General features: G+C 41.3%; 1 protein-coding gene across 1 annotated transcript in view; it reads right to left on the bottom strand.

Moving 5' to 3' along the window:
* Positions 1-1,200: 1,200 nt before the first annotated feature.
* The window catches only part of LOC115140214 (5-hydroxytryptamine receptor 7-like), an 83,159-nt gene continuing 66,613 nt past the window's right edge, over positions 1,201-17,746 (bottom strand). The window contains exon 2 of the mRNA XM_029678418.2: positions 1,201-5,166. Within this exon, the coding sequence (XP_029534278.1) occupies positions 4,428-5,166 (739 nt within the window). The 3' untranslated portion in view covers positions 1,201-4,427. The remainder of the gene's footprint in view (positions 5,167-17,746) is intronic.

Here is a 17,746-nt window from a genome sequence, read left to right as displayed (position 1 = left end):
AGAGGCTGCTATATACATAGACTTGAAATCACTGGCCTCTTTAATAATGGAACACTAGTCACTTTAAGAATGTTTACATATTTTTGCTTTACTCGTCTTATATGTATATACTGTATTCTATTCTACTATATTTTAGTATATGCCACTCCGACATTGTTTATCCTAATATTTATATATTCCTTAATTCCATTCTATTACTTTTAGGTTTTGTGTGTATTGTTGTGAATTGTTAATATATTACTGCACTGTTGGAGCTAGAAACACAAGCATTTATCTACACCCACAATAACATCTGCTAAACATGTGTATATGACCAATACCATTTGATTTGAACAAAATGTGGAAAAAGTCAAGGGCTGTGAATACTTTCTGAAGGCACTGTAAGTTCTGATTGACATAAAAGGGAATGTTCTCTTAACTTTAACACCAAAACATGCTAAAAAGGTTCTCAGTAGGTTTTTTGCTAACATAGATAGAATATTCCCCTAACTAATGGAAACTGGACACAAACATTAGGGGAACATTACGAGTAACATTACAAAACCATTCTCTCTCTCTAGAATAGACTCCACTAGCGTGTTGGATTAAATGCAGTAGAAACATTTCAGTGGAATGCATTCAGTTGTACAACTGACTAGGTATTCCCCTTTCCCAAGTCGTTCATTATTTTCCATAGAACACATAGCCCCTTGTTGATTATCGCTTACTCTCGGGATATGAAGCAGACAGCTGCCAAACTAATGCTGGGAGCAGGTTGATAATAATGAGGAGTTTTTGGGTCACTGTCCTCATTCACTCCTCCAGACACCTCGGTCATGTTTCAGAAGCAAATCCTTTTGGATTGTTTTGAGTTCATCTGAAAATGTATGAATGTTTCAGGACTAGACCTACAGTATACAATGCCTTAAGGTCTATCCTGATTCCTTCTATGAAAGGTCTATAAATCTAGCCAGCTTTGTTGATATATTTTGCATTATTTAGGTTTTGCTCTTTGGTGAGGAGATCTTTTATGTAACAATGAAGGAGCATTTTAAAGGCCTCTTGACGGTTTCTTGTTTCAAAGTGCAATATGACAGGACATGTTTTAAGTGTGAAACAGCTGGCAGAGATATAACATCTGTGGGTATTAAATAGTTCATGACCATATGAATGTCTGAGTGACTGGGGAATATATGTGCATACTGGAAGAAACCACTGTGAGATTTTAAACCAAGTGCTGCTTTATTTACAAAGTGTTGAAATAAATATGCTTTCATTTCTCCAGGTAAATTTGAGAGAATAATGTCGGCAAAGCAGTTGTAGACGGTATGTGAATGAATTTTGTTGACACTAGACACTTTAAATAACATGGAATCATATGACAAAATATAGTGCAAGCCAGGAATAGATATCTGTTTGCAATAATAATGAACAAGTACTTTACAAAAATCGAGGTAGAGAAAGCACACGCTGCTTCAATGATTACGTTTTACACAGATCAATACAGAGAATGTCAACAGAACAGAGCAGTTGTTGTGATCAACTGAAGTTGAGGCAGAGTTCCTAGAAGTTTTGACCACATCCTGCTATGTAGAGACAGCAGAAGTAGCAATACCTGATGCTTCAGGTGTTAGAGATGAAGACGTTGATGGGTGGACTTATTCCTTGTTGGGTGAACCTCATCAGCATAATTAGTGCCTTTTCCATAATGGTCATGTTCAATAGTTTGATCAGCTTTTGTTACAACACAAACAAAAGGTAGGGAAAATCAGTCTGTTTCGAGCAGCCAACTCTAACTGTTTGTGTATGTGGTAAAAACTCAACTCAGCAAAAACATCCCCATAGAGCTCCATAGTTTAAGATCACTTCTGCATGTTTTACCCTTATGTGCTTAAGTATGCTTGGGTGACGTAGTTTAAACCACTGTGCTGCTGAACTACAGATGTAGGATCTTAATTTCAGCCAGTTTGCTACAGCAAGAAAATAATCCAGCAACAGGAAATGTGAATTATTATGTGGATTATAATGAATTACATTTTTTTAGGGGTTGATATACTTTTCGTACGGGGAAACCAAGTCTGGAAATTACAAACTCCAGAAACCTATTTAAACCTCAAATACACTACAAGTTTTAAATGTCCTGCATTGCAGGAAAGCTCTCATGCAACAGGGGGATCGAAGTAGCCCTTTCCTGCAGTCTAATGACCTAGTTGCCTCATGGGTGGAATGTTCATCATTTCATAATTAAGAAACATCTTTTTTTATATACGACGTGTGTTTCTATGTCAAAGCTTTTGTTATATTTCAGTCTTCTGTGATGTATATAACGTGTACATTTAAAACATGATCTATATCTGACATGGTACATGTATCTTCTTTTTTAAGCCCAAAACCATGTGTGTGAGGTGTATACTTTTGTTTCAAAGTAGATTTGTTTAAGACTACCAAGAAACACTCTGTATGACCCTGTTTTAGTCCACTGCAGTAACAGGGTTTACGATCCTACATATGTACTGTATGTCAGATTTACTATGCACAACACTCTGCTCCTCCATGGATAATGCATAGCATGTTAGACAGATGCAAGTTTCAATGCAGACTCCACTGAACAATGAATGCCAAATCAAGAGTTTTGTTTTCTGAAATAGTGAGGGTTCCTGTGGATTTTGTAAATGGGCATTTCTCAGAGATAATATGTTTCTAGTTACAGTACATTCTCAGGCGCTAACCATTAGGCCTACTTGTTGTACCATCTCTTTTTTCTCTTACCCATTAAATCACTTCAAATCACAGGCTTGTCATATTTGCTACCCTCAAGTGCTTTGTGGTAACATTGAAAGATTAACTTTTGTTTGTTGGCTTTCATTTGCATTACGATTTATATTCAAAAGTAATATACTATCTTGGCCATGTACTGTGTGTGTGTCCCTTGGGTCTCTGTGTGTGTCCCTTGGGTCTCTGTGTATGTCCCTTGGGTCTCTGTGTGTGTCCCTTGGGTCTGTGTGTATGTCCCTTGGGTCTGTGTGTGTGTGTGTGTGTCCCTTGGGTCTGTGTGTGTGTGTCCCTTGGGTCTGTGTGTGTGTGTCCCTTGGGTCTGTGTGTGTGTCCCTTGGGTCTGTGTGTGTGTCCCTTGGGTCTGTGTGTGTGTGTCCCTTGGGTCTGTGTGTGTGTGTCCCTTGGGTCTGTGTGTGTGTGTCCCTTGGGTCTGTGTGTATGTGTGTCCCTTGGGTCTGTGTGTGTGTGTGTCCCTTGCGTCTGTGTGTGTGTGTCCCTTGGGTCTGTGTGTGTGTGTCCCTTGTGTCTGTGTGCGTGTGTCCAATGCGTCTGTGTGTGTGTGTCCCTTGCGTCTGTGTGTGTGTCCCTTGGATCTGTGTGTGTCCCTTGGGTTGACTTTGTAGTTAACTCTTTAATAGCTAAGTGATGTTGGCCAGCAGAGATCAATGTATTCTATTCAATGATTGAATAGAGAAACTGACAGTCAAAAGCATGTCTGGAAATAAAATGACAACACAAAGGTGCCTTCTGAGGTGTATACTACAAAGCAGATTCAGTGAGTTAGCCAGCTAACTTTGATAAACAACTACAAATAACAGATGATTTTCTGGTTCATTAAAAAAGCTAAACATAGATACATGTATGTGTTTTTGGTTGTTGAGTCAATGAGACAATGGCAATTTCAAGATAATCTTTCTGAAAACGTTCAACATTTTCAGAATATTCAGGCTCCTTGATCCTGCTTTGTAGTATACCCCTCTGTTCTGCAGTGTTTTTGTTGGTAAACAGAAAACACTTAACTGCCTCCACAAAGTAATAGATTCACATATACCTATACAGACCACTTTCAATTGTTCACCATCATCACCTACTGTACCACAGACAAGATGAACTGGAAACAGTTATGTAGATACCGATTCCGTGACCTTCATTGGTTCAATAGCCACTGGCACCCACTTGCTCAAGCATCAATTTGGCAAATATCATCATGCAAAAATCTATTCGCAGCCCATGCTTTGAATGACCCAGAATTATCGCCTGGGTCCGCATGTCATTTCCCCAGTCAATGCACCATCCACCAGACATGAATATGAAGTCAGGACTGTGTAGCATATGCACAAAGCCAGTGTCAACTTGAATAGCCCGTCAAATACGGTCCATGGTTTTTGGTCCCAAAATAGAATGACTGAGTGAGTGACACAGACACAGACCTAAGGAATGGCCTTATCTCTGTGCCTCTGCAGTGGGTTAGAGAGGAAGTAACAGTCAGCCTCTGTCTTTATCTGTCTTTATCTACAATACTACTGCCAGGTCACAGGTCATCCCTCTAAGCTTCCATTATACAACCACAGAAACTGCACTTCCCAGTAGTTTTTGCAATAAGGACGGCATTTAAAATTCCTTGGACGCTTCTGGGGCCCCAAACTCTCCTCCTCATCCTTGTCCTCTTCCTCCTACACCTTGAGGGCCTCATGCACGCCCACGGCGGACAGGCGTCGGTTGATGTTGCGGTAGCGGCATCGTAGCAGGTCCTTGTATGTGGAGCGCAGATCCCGGTTGAAGAAGGCATAGATGAAGGGGTTCATGAGGGAGTTGGCATAACCCAGCCAGAGGAGGAACCTTTCCAGCCAGATGGGCACGCAGCTGCACTCCACCCCGCAGATGAAAGGCCTAGCTGTGGACAGGATGAAGAAGGGCAGCCAGCAGACAGAGAACACACCGACGATCACCCCCAGCGTGGTGGCTGCCTTCTGCTCCCTTTTGAAGATGGAGATGTTGCGGCGCTCACGGGACAGCAGACGGGATAGCGCCGCACACTCCTCGGCCACACCTTGCGGCTTCAGGCCCTGCATCCTCAGCGCCTCACTGGCCACTGTCTCCAGCCGCTCCCGCCGGGCAAAGTCGGTGAAGCGGTGCTTCAGACCGCTCTTGCGGGCGGCCCTGAAGATCTTGTAGTACATAAAGAGCATGACGAGCATGGGGATGTAGAAGGCCACTGCCGTGGAGTAGATGGTGTAGCCAAAGTCCTGGCTGATGAGGCACACGCCGCCCGTGTGGACATTCTTGGCCCAGCCACAGAAGGGGGGCAGGGTGATGGAGGCGGACACCAACCACACCCCCAGGATCATCTTGGCCATCAGCTGACCGTTCTGCCTGGCTGGGTATGTGAGGGGCCGGGTGATTCCCAGATACCTGAGAGGGAAGAAACAAAAATAATTTAGCAAGGTAAACTTTATTTTCCCATATGGAAATGCAAGCAGGATAAACATACAAGGCTACATGCCCCCCTTCTGCGGCTGGGTCAATAATGTCCAAACGGGCGGTGTGTGCCTCATCAGCCAGGACTTTGGCTACACCATCTACTCCAATGTAAAGATGGCGCCGGAGAACAAGGCTGATGTTTTACGTATTCCTAACCAATTGAGTTTTTTTGTTTGTTTCTTTGCGTTGCTTGTAACTTATTCACTTATTTTGTACATCATGTTGCTGCTACTGTCTCTTTTGACCGAAAATAACTTCTGGACATCAGAACTTCGATTACTCACCACGGACTGGCAGAATCCTTTTTTAATTTAACAAGTTCGACATGAATGATATATCGCTTTCCCGGAAACAGGCCCAGATACCCGTCATTTGCGTGAAGAGAAGGTGGAGAAAAAGGGGCCATAGGGTGGGCTGCCTTCTGAGAATTTGTAGTCGATCGAATAAACCCCCACTTCCTTCAATTCTGCTAGCACACAGCAATCTTTGGAAAATAAATTTGATGACCTACGCGGAAGATTAAATTACCAACGGGACATTCAAAACTGAGCTGTATTCTGCCATAAGCAAACAGGGAAACGCTCACCCAGAGACGGCGCTCCTAGTAGCCGGGGACTTTAATGCAGGGAAACTTAAATCTGTCTTACCAAATTTCTAGCAGCATTTTAAATGTGCAACCAGAGGGAAAAATCTCTGGACCACCTTTACTTCTTTTCTCTACTGTGTCATTGACTTGTTTGTGTTATTGGCTTGTTTATCGTTTACTCCATGTGTAACTCTGTGTTGTTGTCTGTGTCACACTGCTTTGCTTTATCTTGGCCAGGTCGCAGTTGCAAATGAGAACTTGTTCTCAACTAGCTGTCGTGTCTTTACAGTCATTAAACTGAAGACTTATAGTTTTTATCAAAGATTCTCTGTAGTTAGTATTACGCGAACTGATCAAACTGATTAATCATGTAACTGTAATTAACTAGGAAGTCGGGGCACCAAGGAAAATATTCAGATTACAAAGTTATAATTTCCTAATATAACCTTTCAGATATTTTCAAATCTGATCAATAGTCTTCTGATTAATTAATTATTTACTTTACGTTAGTCTCATTCCAAACGTGAATTGTTTGTCATCTGCACGAACCCAGTCTTCACTACGAGTCATCCATACATCAATTGTCTTAAATAATTTATTTATTAACTAACAATCACAGAAGTGCACACACAAACAAACAAAGTAAATATGGTTACAAGAAATGATAGGAGAATGTGCCCTAGTGGGCTAAACCGGCATGGCGGCTTGTTAGACAAAAGGGGGAGTAGGGTTCACCTGAGAAGTCACAACAGATTTGATAATTGTAGCAATTGAAATACTAATCCTTTGCACATGAACGCTCACTCATTTGGGAACAATTGCAATCAATCAATATATTTACGCTCAGTGTGTTTTCTTGATCACTGTTGAAAAGTTTGTTCCTTTTGTAGAATTGTCCGTCTCTCTCTCTCTCTCTCTCTGTCTGTCGTGGTTAGAGGGGATAGTTCAGAGCGTCATTCATTCATGTTGTTGTAGAATAGATGTTTCGGCGGTTGTCGTTCTTCGCGTTCAATGATTCCTAGCTGCAGACTAGTAATTAATATCAAAGACTTGTTCTTATTCTGTCGGTATCGATAGTCTAAGAGTTTAATCACGTGTTATGGTTAAAAGATTCAGCAATGGTCTGCAACCTTTGTACACTCGTAATAGAGAAAAACATGGTCTACTGAGAATTTCTCAAAGTTGGGGTTTTATTCGGAATTGCAGAAAAGGGCTGTCCCGGGATGCCCGGCCCTAACTGGGCTCATGGGCAGTCCTCTGATTTAGCTAAACTCAAAAGGGAATTGGAGTTTCCTTCATTAAACAGTCCAAAATCACATTACACAATTTTACAAACAGTATCATCCTCACTTATTCATCTTATACAACAATTAGATGTAAACCTCATATCTGAGGCTATTATACAGTATAAACAGTGTTATGGTAATGTGGCCGCACCGTCTCCCATGAGCCTCACCACAATGTAACAAACGGACCAGTTCTTCACCGATCTTTTATGCCTTCTCCGGAACATAAAAGTTGTTCGAACCTCAAGTTCTGTGAGGTGGAAGAAATTACTTTGTTCTCCATGAAAATTCACTCTGTCGTTATACTGTGTGGCCATGAGGAGATCCTCTCCTCAGGAATTTACGACCTCTCTCTGGCCACAGCAGTCTGGTTGTAGGAGCAGAGAGCGGGGGATGGTGCTCGATGTACCCAAAGAGGGCAACATCATGACATAGCCTACCTGGTTAAATAAAGGTGAAATTTCAAAAAAATAAAACTCCACACAGAGACGTATACAAAGCTCACCCTCACCTTCCATTTAGCAAATCTGACCATAATGCTATCATCCTGATTCCTGCTTACAAGCAAAAATTAAAGCAGGAAGCACCAGTGACTCGATCAATTAAAAAAGTGATCAGATGAAGCAGATGCTAAGCTACAGGACTGTTTTGCTAGCATAGACTGGAATGTTCCTGGATTCCTCTGATGGAATTGAGGAGTACAACCACATCAGTCATTGGCTTCATCAATAAGTGCGTCGATGATGTCGTCCCCACAGTGACCGTACATACATACCCCAACCAGAAGCCATGGATTACAGGCAACATCCGCACTGAGCAAAAGGCTAGAGCTGCCGGGACTCTAACCTGGACGCTTATAAGAAATCCCGCTATGCCCTCCGACAAACCATCAAACAGGCAAAGCATCAATACACGACTAAGATCGAATCGTACTACACCGGCTCTGACACTCGTCAGATGTGGCAGGGCTTGCAAACCATTACAGACTACAAAGGGAAGCACAGCCGAGATCTGCCCAGTGACACGAGCCTACCAGACGAGCTAAAGTACTTATATGCTCGCTTCGATGCAAATGACACTGAAACGTGCATGTAAGACCTTTAAACAGGTCAACATTCACAAGGCCGCAGCGCCAAACGGATTACCAGGATGTGTACTGCGAGCATGCGTTGACAAACTGGAAAGTGTCTTCACTGACATTTTCATCTTCTCCCTGTCTGTGTCTGTAATACCAACATGTTTCAAGCAGACCACCATAGTCCCTGTGCCCAATAACACTAAGGTAACCTGCCTAAAAGACTACTGACTCATAGCACTCACATATGTAGCCATGAAGTGCTTTGAACGGCTGGTCATGGCTCACATCAACATCATTATCCCAGAAACCCTAGACCCACTCCAATTTGCATTCCGCCCAAACAGATCCACAGATGAAGCCATCTCTATTGTACTCTACACTGCCCTTTCCCACCTGGACAAAAGGAACACCTATGTGAGAATGCTATTCATTGACTACAGCTCAGCGTTCAACACCACAGTGCCCTCGAAGCTCATCAATAAGCTAAGGACCCTGGGACTAAACACGTCCCTCTGCAACTGGATCCTGGACTTCCTGATGGGCCGCCCCCAGGTGGTAAGGGTAGGTAACAACACATCTGCCAAGTTAATTCTCAACACAGGGGCCCCTCAGGCGTGCGTGCTCAGTCCCCTCCTGTACTTCCTGTTCACGCATGACTGCACGGCCAGGCATGACTCCAACACCATTTAAGTTTGCTGATGACACAACAGTGGTAGGCCTGATCACCGACAACGACGAGACAGCCTATAGGGAGGAGGTCAGAGACCTGTCCGTGTGGTTCCAGGACAACAACCTCTCCCTCAACATGATCAAGACAATGGAGATGATTGTGGACTACAGGAAAAAGAGGACTGAGCACGCCCCCATTCTCATCGACGTGGCTGTAGCGGAGCAGGTTGAGAGCTTCAAGTTCCTTGGTGTCCACATCACCAACGAACTATCATGGTCCATGCACACCAAGAGAGTGGTGACGAGAGCACGACAAAACCTATTCCCCCTCAGGAGACTGAAAAGATTTGGCATGGGTCCTCAGATCCTCAAAAGGTTCTACAGCTGCACCATCGAGAGCATCCTGACTGGTTGCATCACTGCCTGGTATGGCAACTGCTCGGCCTCCGACCGCAAGGCACTACAGAGACTAGTGCGAACGGCCCAGTCCATCACTGGGGCCAAACTTCCTGCCATCCAGGACCACTATACCAGGCGGTGTCAGAGGAAGGCCCTAAAAATTGTCAAAGACTCTAGCCACCCTAGTCATAGACTGTTCTCTCTGCTTCCGCACAGCAAGCGGTAGCGGAGAGCCAAGTCTAGGTCCAAGAGACTTCTAAACCGCTTCTACCCCCAAGCCATAAGAATCCTGAACATCTAATAAAATGGCCACCCAGACTATTTGCATTGCCACTCCCCCCTATTTTACATCACTGTTACTCTCTGTTGTTATCATCTATGTGTAGTCACTTTAATAACTCTACCTACATTAACATATTACCTCAACTAACCGGTGCCCCCGCACATTGACGCTGTACCGGTACCCCCCGCATATTGTTTCGCTATTGTTATTTTACTGCTGCTCTTTAAATGACTTGTTACTTTTATTTCTTAGGACCACTTTAAGCCGTACACTCCACAGAGCTGGGCTTTACGGAAGAGTGACCAGTAAAAAGAAAAAAATAAGCAAACACGCTTGATGTTCGCCAAAAGGCATGTGAGAAATTCCCCAAACGTATGAAAGAAGGTACTCTGGTCAGATGAGACTAAAATGTAGATTTTTGGCCATCAAGGAAAACGTTATGTCTGGCACAAACCCAACACCTCTCATCACCCCGAGATGACAATCCCCACAGTGAAGCATGGTGGTGACAGCATCATGCTGTGGGGATGTTTTTCATCGGCAGGGACTGGGAAACTGGTCAGAATTGAAGCATGGTGCTAAATACAGGGAAATTCTTGAGGGAAACCTGTATCAGTCTTCCAGAGAGACTGGGACGGAGGTTCGCCTTCCAACAGGACAATGATCCTAAGCATACTGCTAAAGAAACACTCAAGTGGTTTAAGGGGAAACATTTGGGAAACATTTAAATATATTGTAATGGCCTAGTCAAAGACCAGACCTCAATCCAATTGAGAATATGTGGTATGACTTAAAGATTGCTGTACACCAGCGGAACCGATCCAACTTGAAGGAGCTGGAGCAGTTTTGCCTTGAAGAATGGGCAAAAATCCCAGTGGCTAGATGTGCCAAGCTTATAGATTCATACCCCAACAGACTTGCAGCTGTAATTGCTGGTGGCTCTACAAAGTATTGACTTTAGGGGGGCTTAAATAGTTATGAACGTTCAAGTTTTCTGTTTTTTGTCTTATTTCTTGTTTGTTTCACAATAAAAAATATTTTGCATCTTCAAAGTGGTAAGCATGTTGTGTAAATAAAATGATACAAATCCCCCCAAAATCTATTTTAATTCCAGGTTGTAAGGAAACAAAATAGGACAAATGCAAAGGGGGTGAATCCTTTCGCCAGCCACTATCTTGCATCTAATCAAATGTGTAAGCATTTCACTGTAATGTTCACCTGTTGTATTCGGCGCATGTGACTAATAACATTTGATTTGATTTGACAATACAAAACATAGAGACACTGGGGCAGCAGGATCAGGAAAACACGACAGCACTCCGAGCTAGAACATAACGTTCTGAGAACCATATGTTGTATAGAGCTTGAGAGCATTCAGTAGATGTCCTATGGTTATTTTGCATACAACATTCCCACAACTTTCTGGGAATGGTGCAAGATAGGTATTAAAGAAACTTGACAAAACATTTGTATTTTCTTTATTTTTATTACTTTAACTGAATGTTTTCTAAAAGTTCTAACATGGTTACATTTAATATTTTTGGGGCAATAGACATTTCAACTGGTTTGACATTGGGAACAACATTGGGAAAAACGTTCTTCTGTGGAAATTTCAGTACTTCAGCATAACATTTCCTACAGGTTTCCTCATGGTTCTATTGAAAGTAATGTTCTCAAATAGTTCAGAGAACGTTAAGAAATAACATTCTTCTACAGAATATTCCACACGCGTTCCCATGTGATAATATTTAATGTCATATTTTTATAACATTCTGGGAGCATTAAAAAATGGTATGACTTAAGAGATGTTCTCAGAACATTCAAAGAATGTATGTATCTCTTATGTCAGTCCGTGGCAATATTCCGGGAATGTAAAAAAGAATCTACACATTAACATCAATTAGCTCTAAATTCCATTCTCAGAACATGAAGAAAACTTTACATACAAAAATAGAAGAAAATGTAAGTAACTTTCACAGAATGTTCTAAGAATGTTTAAAAAAACATATACATTCCGTTCTCTTATTAACTGGGTGATAGCAATCAGAGTTTTTCCAGGATCAGACTGGTAGGTAAGTGTATGTGTCTTGCCTTGGTTACACAACAACATGCCACCACTCCACTCCACTCCACTCACTCCCCCATCCCAACTCTTACTAATGCATTAATAACCATCTCAGTCTCAAACTCTCTTTCTCTGTCAGTCCCAGTGCACTTACACCACTGTGGTAAAACTGTGAATGGGTAATTAAATACAGTGCATTCGGAAAGTATTCAGAGTCCTTGACTTTCTCCACATTTTATTCAAAAATTCATTGAATTTTTCTCTCTCTCATCAATCTACACACAATAATCCATAATGACAAAGCGAAAATGGTTGTTTATTTTTTTGATGAAAATGTATAAAAAATGTATAAAAAATTAAAAACAAAAAAAATGATTTACATTAGTATTCAGACCCTTTGCTATGAGACTCGAAATTGAACTCAGGTGCATCATATTTCCATTGATCATCATTGAGATGTTTCTTGATCATCATTGAGATGTTTTTTCAACTTGATTAGAGTCCACCTGCGGTAAATTGAATTGATTGGACATGACTTGGAAAGGCACACACCGGTCTATATAAGGACCAACAGTTGATAGTGCATGTCAGAGCAAAAACTAAGCCATGAAGTCGAAGGAATTGTCCGTAGAGCTCTGAGACAGGATTGTGTCGAGGCACAGATCTGGGCATGGGTACCAAAAAATGTCTGCAGCATTGAAGGTCCCCAAGAACACAATGGCCTCCATCATTCCTACTTACTGGTGCTCTTTCATGCCCCCCCCCCCCCCCCCCCCCAACCCCCCAACCATTGTTCAATTGTTGTGAAGAAGGCTTCAGGGCGCCCAAGAAAGTCCAGCAAGCTCCAGGACCATCTTCTAAAGTTGATTCAGCTGCGGGATCGGGGCACCACAAGTACAGAGCCTGCTCAGGAATGGCAGCAGGCAGGTGTGAGTGCATCTGCACAGTGAGGCGAATACTTTTGGAGGATGGCCTTGTGTCAAGAAGCGTAGAAAAGTAGCCACTTCTCTCCAGGAACAACATCAGGGACAGACTGATATTCTGTAAAAGGTACAGGAATTGGACTGCTGTGGACTGGGGTAAAATCATTTTCTCTGATGATTCCCCTTTGCGATTGTTTGGGGCATCCGGAAAAAGCTTGTCCGGAGAAGACAAAGTAAGCGCTACCATCAGTCCTGTGTCATTCCAACAGTAAAGCATCCTGAGACCATTCATGTGTGGGGTTGCTTCTCAGCCAAGGGAGTGGGCTCACTCACAATTTTGCCTAAGAACACAGCCATGAATAAAGAATGGTACCAACACATCCTCCAAGAGCAACTTCTCCCAACCATCCAGGAACAGTTTGGTGATGAACAATGCCTTTTCCAGCATGATGGAGCACCTTGCCATAAGGCAGAAGTGATAAATAAGTGGCTCAGGGAACAAAACATCGATATTTTGGGTCCATGGCCAGGAAACTCCCCAGACCTTAATTCCATTGAGAACTTGGGGTCAACCCTCAAGAGGCGGGTGGACAAACAAAAACCCACAAATTCTGACAAACTCCAAGCATTGACTATGCAAGAATGGGCTGCCATCAGTCAGGATGTGGCCCAGAAGTTAATTAACAGCATGCCAGGGGCAGATTGCAGAGGTCTTAAAAAAGAAGGGTCAACACTGCAAATATTGACTCTTTGGATCAACTTCATGTAATTGTCAATAAAAGGCTTTGACATTTATGAAATCATTGTAATTATACTTCAGTATTCCATAGTAACATCTGACAAAAAATACCTAAAGACACTGAAGCAGCAAACTTTGAAAATTAATATTTGTGTCATTCTCAAAACATTTGGCCACGACTGTACACTACATGTCAAACGTTTTAGAACACCTACTCATTAAAGGGTTTTTCTTTATTTTCACTATTTTCTACATCAAAACTATGAAATAACTCATGTAGTAACCAAAAAAGTGTGAAACAAATGAAAATATATTTTATATTTGAGATTCTTCAAATAGCCTCCTTTTGCCTTGATGACAGCTTTGCACACTCTTGGCATTCTCTCAACCAGCTTCGTGAGGTAGTCACCTAAAAGATAATACATTTTTTTGTGTACCATCATCTTTGAAATGCAAGTGAAAGGCCATCATGTATTATTCCAGCCCAGACACAATTTAGATTTTGGCCACTAGATGCCAGCAGTGTATGGGCAAAGTTTTAGACTGATTCAATGAACCATTGCATTCCTGTTTAAAATGTTGTATCAAGACTGCCCAAATGTGCCTAATTGATTTTTTAAAGTACATTTCCAAGTTCATATCTTTGCAATCTCCTCAAACAATAGCATGGTATTCTTTCACTGTAGTAGCTAGTGTAAATTGGACAGTGCAGTTAGATTAACAAGAAACTAAGCTTTCTGTTCATATCAGATAAACTCAGCAAAAAAAGATACGTCCTCTCACTCTCAAGTGCATTTATTTTCAGCAAACTTAACATGTGTAAATTTTTGTATGAACATAACAAGATGCAACAACTGAGATAAACTGAACAATGAAGATCTGTGAAGTTATTTGGATTTTTTCTAATTATCTTTGAAAGACCTGAAGGTCCTGAAAAAGGGATGTTTCTTTTTTTGCTGGGTTGATGTCTATATCCTGGGAATTTTTCGTGTTATTTACAACCTCATACTCATCACATTAGCCTACGTTAGCGCAACAGTCCAGCGGGGGTGACACCGATCCTGTAGACGTTTTAAGACATGAATGTCAGTCAATATTGAACATTTTAAGAACTTTGAAAGTCTCTTCAAGTGCAGTTGCAAAAACCATCAAGCACTATGATGAAACTGGCTCTCACGAGGACCGCCACAGGAATGGAAGACCCAGAGTTACCTCTGCTGCAGAGGATATGTTCATTAGCGTTACCAGCCTCAGAAATTGCAGCCCAAATAAATGCTTCAAAGAGTTCAAGTAACAGACACATCTCAACATCAACTGTTCGGAGGAGACTGTGTGAATCAGACCTTCATGGTCGAATTGCTGCAAAGAAACCACTACTAAAGCACACCAATAATAAGAAGAGACTTGATTGGGCCAAGAAACACGAGCAATGGACATTAGACCGGTGGAAATTTGTCCTTTGGTCTGGAGTCCAAATTTGAGATTTTTGGTTCAAACCGCTGTGTCTTTGAGAGACGTGGTGTGGGTGAAAGGATGATCTCCGCATGTGTATTTCCCACCGTAAAGCATGGAGGAGGTGGTGTTATGGTGTGGGGGTGCTTTGCTGGTGACACTGTATGTGATTTATTTAGAATTAAAGGCACACTTAACCAGCATGGCTACCACAGCTTTCTGCAGCGATACGCCATCCCATCTGGTGTGGGCATAGTGGGACTATCATTTGTTTTTCAACAGGACAATGACCCAACACACCTCCAGGCTGTTGGAATGCCATGAGTGTGCAAAGCTGTCATCAAGGCAAAGGGTGGCTATTTGAAGAATATCAAATATCAAATATATTTTCATTTAACACTTTCTTGGTTACTACATGATGTCTTCACTATTATTCTACAATGTAGAAAATAGTAAAAATAAAGAAAAACCCTTGAATGAGTAGCTGTTCTAAAACTTTTGACCTGTAGTCTGTTTATGGAGACTGTTTAGTGCCAAAAATAAGGGGTTAAATACATGTAAAAAATTATAATGTTTCCTGATCTTTCTTATGTCTCTCAGATATAGGACAGACACTTCAGAACAAACTTCCTTGACATATTTGTTTGTTGTTGGGGGGGGGGTATCTGTTGTTCCATGTAGTGAATATGTTATTAGGTGTGTTTGTATGGGCAAATAGCAGTGAGGCCAAATACAATTTTTCGGCAAATAATTAGAAAATTATTTGGGGTGATACTTCAATGGGTCTTAAAATTCTAAATCTAAATCAAATAGCAAAACGATCCTTGGTACGATCCTCCACTTAGCTTAGTAGAACACCCCCCCACCTGGCTTAGGCTCGTATGGCCCCTTTAAACATCCTAAGGTCAACATCCCTAGTGTTCACATTTCTCTCAAGTAAATGTTGTATTTGTATAAAATATGAAATAAACCATTTATTTGGGAAATATCCTGTCTTTGCTCTTTGTTTCATTTCCATGCTGATGATGATTTCAAGTTTTATTGGATTTACCTGCATTTGTTGAGACACTGAATACATGTAGTTTAGTATATTTAGTACATTTATTATGTTTAGTTTGTTTTCTCTGTGAGAAGCAAGTTCATTTAAAGTTATATGTGATTTGGTTTATGTAGATAAACACACAGTAACCAACAACCTGAACTAATTTGCATATTCATACTCCGTTTGCAAATTGCCTTAAGAAATTATTCATACCCCTTGACTTCAGTGGCGGTCGGTGCCATTTAAGATGAGGGAGGACAATTTTTTTTTTATGAGCAGGGCCTTATTTCTATTACAGGATATTGGATGACAGTCATTCATAGTCCATTCACCCAGCTCAATGTAACATTGATAGGTTTAGGCTACTACATGATACTAAAAATGTTCCCTATACCCACCATGAGGTTGCTACAACCTAGATCTATGAATTAAAGTTTAAAACATAGGTTGAGAGAAAAAACATGTTGTAATCAAGGTGACAGACAGTGACACATTCAATACCACCTAGTATCTAACTGATTTTTTATTTTTTAAATTTTTTTTTATTTTTTTTATTTCACCTTTATTTAAGGCTAGTTGAGAACAAGTTCTCATTTGCAACTGCGACCTGGCCAAGATAAAGCATAGCAGTGTGAACAGACAACACAAAGTTACACATGGAGTAAACAATTAACAAGTCAATAACACAGTAGAAAAAAAGGGTGTAATCATTAGTCCAACAGTTGCAAATTAGAGTTTCTTTTGGACAAATTCATGTCTGTTTATCTTTGTTTCGTTCCTTTTAAGAAACTTTTCCAACAGAATTTACTAAATGAATACACCCCTGATCACACGCACAGTTCACTTTCATAGCAGCCACATACAAACAGCATGATCACTTTGCTCTTTTTATAATATCTCCTTCTCGCATCTACGCACTCTCCTTCTCTCACCTTTCTCTTCACTTGTGAACACAACAGAAAAGCTGTCTGTGAACAGGCAAAAAAAACTTTCCAAGCCAGACCTTCATACCATAACTGCTAACCGTTACACACAGCCTACATCATTGTCACCATATTAGCTAACGTCATAGTCAACATAGCTACTAGAACTAGCCCGTTAGAAATTCTGCTACAATAATGCAGTACAGAGTACAGCAAGCAGTTTAGCAGTTACACCGGTGGGCCCTGGTGACAATACATTTATAAAACCAAAAGCTTACCTTGACTTGGAAGGGTTCCAGTGTTGGATAGTCATGGCCAGCTAGCTAACATAGCATTCCTCTCAGTTTGAGCAGGGTGTTTGAGTAGGCTAAACTAGCTACCTGCATTCGCTAGCTAAGTAAGTGAAAGTGAAAAAAAAATCCTACGGAATATAACGTTAGCTAGCTCTCTCACTCTCTCTCTCTTACCTATCCTTCATTTTTGAAGAAATGTATTTGTTCAAAACTGTTACACTATTATCTCTTTGAGTCAACTACTCATGACATGTCATGCACTGCAGCGCTAACCAGCTGAAGATTTTGCTTTCAGCAGTAGATTCATTCTCTGATCCTTTGATTGGGTGGACAACATGTCAGTTCATGCTGCAAGAGCTCTGATACGTTGGAGAACGGCATAATTACTGTGTAAGTCTATGGAAGAGCATAATCATGAGCCTCCTGGGTTTTGTATTGAAATCAATGTACCCAGAGGAGGACGGAAACTAGCTGTCCTCCGGCTACACCATGGCGCTACTTCAGAGAGTGCTGTTGAGGCTACTGTAGACCTTCATTGCAAAACAGTGTTTTAATCAATTATTTGGTGACATTAATATAGTTTTATCTAAAAATGTTAACTTTTTTATGTTGAACTTTTTTTTATGCAATTCACTGAGGATGGTCCTCCCCTTCCTCATCTGAGGAGCCTCCACTGCTTGACTTATTTTACATTTTGTTGTATTACAGCCTTACTTACAAAATGTCTCACCCATCTACACACAATACCCCAAAAGGACAACTTAAAAAATATA

The sequence above is a fragment of the Oncorhynchus nerka genome, linkage group LG13, assembly GCF_034236695.1.
Source record: "Oncorhynchus nerka isolate Pitt River linkage group LG13, Oner_Uvic_2.0, whole genome shotgun sequence".
In the NCBI taxonomy this organism is placed as follows: domain Eukaryota; kingdom Metazoa; phylum Chordata; class Actinopteri; order Salmoniformes; family Salmonidae; genus Oncorhynchus; species Oncorhynchus nerka.
The sequence above is the reverse complement of the archived record's forward strand: the minus strand, read 5'-3'. Positions and strand labels throughout refer to the sequence as shown.